Source organism: Gopherus flavomarginatus, chromosome 8, assembly GCF_025201925.1.
Source record: "Gopherus flavomarginatus isolate rGopFla2 chromosome 8, rGopFla2.mat.asm, whole genome shotgun sequence".
Lineage (NCBI taxonomy): Eukaryota > Metazoa > Chordata > Testudines > Testudinidae > Gopherus > Gopherus flavomarginatus.
The window spans coordinates 42,809,583-42,815,582 of NC_066624.1; the positions used below are offsets into that span (position 1 = coordinate 42,809,583).

At 48.2% G+C, this 6,000-nt stretch overlaps 1 protein-coding gene across 2 annotated transcripts in view; it reads right to left on the bottom strand.

The window, feature by feature from the left end:
• Nucleotides 1–4,611, bottom strand: part of ENOX2 (ecto-NOX disulfide-thiol exchanger 2) — a 147,889-nt gene extending 143,278 nt beyond the window's left edge. Inside the window, exon 1 of one of the 2 annotated variants that reach the window (XM_050964328.1) lies at nucleotides 4,494–4,611. In XM_050964328.1, coding sequence (XP_050820285.1) covers nucleotides 4,494–4,536 — 43 coding nt within the window. In that variant the 5' untranslated portion in view covers nucleotides 4,537–4,611. Of the gene's footprint in view, nucleotides 1–4,149; nucleotides 4,298–4,493 lie in introns of those variants that run through there. The other variant, XM_050964330.1, reaches the window with a different exon arrangement.
• Between the last annotated feature and the right edge of the window lie 1,389 nt (nucleotides 4,612–6,000).

The following is a 6,000-nucleotide window of genomic DNA, read 5'->3' on the forward strand; positions in this document are numbered from 1 at the left end:
TCAGGACCAGACTTCAAAGAGAAACTGCTGATCTTCAGTTCATCTGCAAATTTGACACCATCAGCTCAGGATTAAACAAAGACTGTGAATGGCTTGCCAATTACAGAACCAGTTTTTCCTCCCTTGGTTTTCACACCTCAACTGCTAGAACAGGGCCTCATCCTCCCTGATTGAACTACCTCATTATCTCTAGCTTGCCTGCATATATATACCTGCCCACTACTATATACATTTCCACTACATGCATCTGACGAAGTGGGTATTCACCCACAAAAGCTCATGCTCCAAAACATCTGTTAGTCTATAAGGTGCCACAGGACTCTTTGCTGCTTTCACTCATTCCAGAACCTCACTCTTCTGCTAGTTAGAAACCTTCTAATTTCCAGACTAAACTTATTCACAGCCAGTTTATACCCATTTGTTCTTGGGCCAACATTGTCCTTTGGCTTAAATAATTCTTCTACCTCTCTGGCATTTACACGATGATGCATTCATAGAAAGCAATCATAACCCCTCTCAGCCTCCATTTTGTTAGGCTTCATACATCAAGCTACTATAGTCTCCTCTTATAAGATAGATCCTCCATTCCACTGATCATCTCAGAAGCCCTTTCCTGCACCTGTTCCAGCTGGAACTGAGCTTTCTTGAAAAATGGGTGACCAGATAAGAGCTTACCAGAGGAAAATGGCATTAATACTTCCCTATCTCCAAAGGCAACATGTAACTGTTGATATGGGCGGGAGGGGGGCACAATTTAAAAGTTTGGGGGAAGGTGGATGCACATGACCAGCCCATGTGTTGCCTCTGGGTGTAGGAACCTTCCAGTCCCACCTCCCTGGTCCAGGGCCAATCCCACCAGCTCCCATGGGGCTGGGGCTGCAGTAGCAGGGAACACATACTGCCAGGCCAGCCTGGGCCCCTGGCAGGGAACTCACAGCAACAAAGTTTCTCCCCAGTGCTCCCGAGCCCTAGTGGACCCCTCAGCAGGGGGAGAGGCAGAAGCAATGTCCCTAACTCAGGCTGAGCACAGGAACCTACTCCCTGCGCCTTCCTAAGTGATCTGTGCCCAGCTCGTGGCCGCCCAGCTCCACTAATTAGGTGTGGCTCTACTAATCAGATGCCTGGACCCTGGAGAAGACACAGACGTAAGGTGAGGTGGTGGCCTTGGGGGAGAATAGGAGGTAAGTGGGAAGGGGCAGTGGGGTGAGAAGGGGGGGAGGGGAATTTGGGACATGAAGGGCTGCGACAGCCAGAGAAAGAGGCGACTTTCCCCAGCTCCAGGGCTGTGGCTGCTGCGGAGACAGAGCCTTCCTTCCCAGCCTCAGCTCTGTGGCTGCTGTAGCAGGGGAGAGACCCGCCCCCTCCTTCTCTGCCCCAGCTTGGGGGCTGCCGCAGCAGAGGACAGAGAGGACACATCCATTATATTAGAAAGGTAAGGCTACTGATATTAAAATATGAGTTATGTGCTTTTATTTGTATAACAAAAAACTATTATTATTAAGGTTGTTTTTCTTTACTATAGCACTTTTATCCAAAGTGCTTTACAATAGTTAACTAACGGTACAAACAATATTTGGAAAGATCATTAAGTGGTCCACCGAGACCCTCAGCAATTTTCAAGTGGTCCACCAACAAAAAAAGAGAACCACTGTTCTCGAATAACAGAAACTCAGTAGAGAAGTGACCTGGTCACATCTCATCCTGTTAAATCAAAATTGTGAGTTTCCATCTCCTTTACTGTACTTTATACATACATGAATTCCAACACCATAAAGGACCGTTGTGATCATCGAGACTGCCCTCCTGTACAGTACAGACCATAGACACCCCCCAAAATAACCTCCACAGCAGATCTTTTAGAAAAACATCCAATCTGTAGTTAAAAATGGTCAGTGATGGAGAATCCACCACGACCCTTGGTCAGCTATTCCAATGGTTAATTATGTTCACTTAAAAATGTATACCTTATTTCCAGTCTGAATTTGTCTAGCTTCAACTTCCAGCCATTGAAGTGTGTTATACCTTTCTCCACTAGATGAAAAGTCTATTAAATATTTGTTCCCCATGTAAATATTTCTAGACTGTAATCAAGTCACTCCTTCCCTTCTCTTTATTAAGCTAAGTGGACTGAGCTCTCTGAGTTTATCACTATAAGGCATGTTTTCCAATCCGTTTTAATTCTCGTGGCTCTTCTCTGATTGGTTAATATCCTTCTTGAATTCCAGGTACCAAAACTGGACATGGGATTCCAGCAGTAGTCACACCATTGCCAAATATAGAGGTAAAATAACCCCTTTACTCCTACTCAGGATCCCCATTTAAGCATCAAAGGAGTATATTAGCACTTTCAGACAGTGTAACATTGGGAACTCATGTTCAACTGATTATCCACCACGATGCTCAAATCTTTTTCACAGTCACTGCTTCCCAGGATAGAGTCCCCCATTCCATAAATACAGCCTATATTATTTGTTCTGAGTTGTGCAAGTTTAGCCATTTTAAAACGCACACTGCTTGCTTGCGCCCACTTGAGCATTGGCCTGCTAAACCCAGGGTTGCGAGTTCAATCCTTGAGGGGGCCACTTAGGGATCTGGGGCAAAAATCAGTATTTGGTCCTGCTAGTGAAGGCAGGGGGCTGGACTTAGATGACCTTTCAAGGTCCCTTCCACTTCTAGGAGATAGTAAATAAATTAATGGAGATATCCTATCTATTCTCTTCATTATTTACTACTCCCCAAATCTTTGGATCACCTGCAAACTTTATCAGTGATTATTTCACATTTTCTTCCAGGTAAAAGGTTAAAAATGTTAAATAGCATAAGGCCAAGAATGAATCTCTGTGGGGGTCCAACTGGAAACACACCCAATATATATATATATTTTAAACTGGTCTTGACTTTATTCTGCCTGCACATTATAAACGTGATCAAGTCATGATCACTTGTGTCTAAGATACTGTTAATTTTTAATTCTGTGATCAGTTCCTCTTCATTGATAATTGCCCTGTCCATTCCTTCTGAAGCACCTGGCACTAGCCACCATCAGAAGACAGGACCTTGGGCTACACAAAGCATTGGTCTGACCCTGGATGGCCATTCTTATGTTCTTACCTGTTAAGACAAGGTCTAAAATAATTCCTCACTGGCCTGCAACACTTTTTGAACTGGGAAATTTTCATCTATAACACTGACAAATTCCAAGGATGTTTTAGTACTGGCAGCATGAGACCTTCAGCATGTCACTCAAACTGAAGTCTCCCATCATTACACAGCTTTCTTTGCCCACTCAAGCACATTGTAGATGGGTGTGTAAGGAAGTGGTCATCCTGCTCCCTAGAGTGATTTCATAGTCTATAGTTGACACCAGCTAATACCCCATAACTTATTATCTATTATTATAGAAATACCAAAGAAAGTCTGATAACATAATTCTCAACTGTCCTGGAATTTTAATTTCTGGTCTAAAATATCTGAACTTTTGCCAAACGAAGTGACCCACATACACCATTCAATTATGTTAAAGACACAAAATAGCTAGCTAGTGCACACTACTTTCAGTGTCTTATCAGAAGCTCCTTTGCTGGAAACAAATTCACACAGAACTCTGAAAAAATGGATCTTTACTACAAGAAGGGGATTTTGAGAGAGTTGAGAGCTCTGGGACAAGCTGCCAAGAAATCCGTAAAGTTTATTTGGTCATGGCAAGAAGAGTTACATAGCTAGGTAGGCCTGAGGGGCACGAAGGCCTGCAAAACAAAAGGAACAACACACGCCTTTCAGACGCAAGCCCCCACAGAAGCAGCCAAGGCTGAGAACATAAGAGAAAAATAAGCCTGAATGAATACCCATTTGGGTGGTGCACATAGGATATGTTCGCTGGGCATTTTGGGTACAGGTGTAAAGGAAAAGCAAGTATATAGGGCTGAACTGAGACAGTCTCGAATCCCAAGCACACACCATAACTTGGGTTCCCCTGCAGCCCTGTGTTGTGGCATTGCCGCCCTCTGCACCTGGAGTTAGGAAGGAATGGTGCCTCTCCCATACAAGCAAAAGCGTGATGAGAGAGGCCCTTTCCATCGGCCAGTAGCAGGAGTGCACCCCCAGGACTGACCCCAACAGCGGGCTGTGCAATGAACACACGGCTCTCACCCTGCTCGGAGCTATCCAGACTCAGGCACACGCCTCCGCCTCAGCGGTGCTCAAGGCCTCTGTCCGAGCAGTGACTCCAGCCCATCGCCTCGGGCACGAGGCCCCAGGCAAGGCCTCTCTTCCCGGCTCTCACCCAGCCTGAGTGGGCCGGGCGCGCGCGCCCACCCAGCACGGGCAGCGGGGCGATGCTCCGGCCAAGCACCCTCCCCTGGGCCTCACTCACCGCCCCCCCAGAGCCCGGGGAACCCGGTCCGGAGCCTCGCGCTCCCAGGACACATACACCCCGCTGATACCCGGAACGGACCAGCTCGCTCCAGACCCCTCCGCTCCAGCAGGCCCCTCACCTGCCGCCCGCCGGGCCGCGCCACCCCGATACTCCTTATACATCCGCAGCACGCCCGGCAGCTCCTCGGCCTGCGCCCAGCACAGGCCGCAGAGACAGACCCGCCCCAAAGCGGCCTGCGTCGCCTCCCATTGGCCACCGCTACCCGGGGGCGCGCTGTGAGTCCTGAGGCATGCTGGGCATGGTAGTTTCTTGAGGCGGCACTCGTTCTCTGATTGGCCGTCAGGACTCCGGACGCGAGGCCTTCTGGGTAACGTAGGCTGTAGTGGCTGTACCCCAGAGCGGACTGTGGAGAGAGCTGCACTAGGCTTGGCCGAGCGCGCCGTTAGGCCTCAGCAGACCAGCCCGCCCTGCAAGTCCCACCGGGCCCGTGCATCTCCCGCAGCCCACAAGGCACCGCCCGGCCTGAGCCGGGGCTGAGCGGAGAGCGCCCGTCGGGGGCGCCGCGGGCCAGTTACAGAGGGACGTACAAAGCCTCTGACAGGACCGTCGTAGCTCCGCGTGACCAGGGCGTGCCTGGAAACCATGGCAACGGCCGCAGATCCAGGCTCAGTGAAGGTTGCCATAGCAGCCAGAGTATCCGAAGAACATTCAGGGCATAGGGGCTGGAGCTAAGGGTGCTCCCGTGTTTCCATCTGTGTAGGGTTTACAGTTTGGGTCAATGGTTCTCAGCACCTTACTGTACAGATTGTTCTAGCACCCCTTTGTCAGGGGGCCTCCTAAGCACCCAACATCAGGGCATGCCAGACAGGGCTGAACTCCCATTGCTTCTGCCCCCCAGCATGGCATTAGAGCACCATCTCGACCTGGAGGCATGCTTTTGTGCCAGTAATACTTTATAACAGCCTACCAGTTTTACTCACCCTTCAAGTCAGGTGCATGGCATCTTACAGTTTTTCATTACATTCTTTATGTTAATTTGATTATCATCATAGTCTAATGCTAATAATAATAAATTATGAGGCGGCAGAAGGCAGTCTGTCTCTGGTTACAGTTCCAATGAGCTGCACTTATAATGCCCTACTTTAGGGCTATATCCTTGGCTTGCAAAATTGGTTTCACCTTAAAGTTACTGGGTTTACTCTGCATGTCAAAGTAGAATGTTTCTACAAAATTTGAAAAATATTAAACTGCGTTTGATTCAAAAGTGCTGAGCATTCAGCAGTCCTGCTGAAGCACCCTCGTTCTATGCACCAATATGACTGGAGATAAAGAAAAGCCTGTACTGATCAGTAAATCCCAACACCTACACTGCTTTGGCAAGATGACTATCGAGTTGCCCGTGGGATATGAATTCAACAAGAAAGCATGGATGAATTCTGAGCTTTTTGAAAAACAGTTGCAAAGATTTGATCGCAGATTGCTACTAGAGGGATGTAAAATTCTGTTGTTTGTGGATAATGCCCCATGTCCCCCTCAAATTCACGAACATCAAAATCTGCTTTGCAGCTAGGGTTGCCTACCTTCTGAAAACCAGACTCTCCCTTCCCCACCTCTTCCTCCCAAGG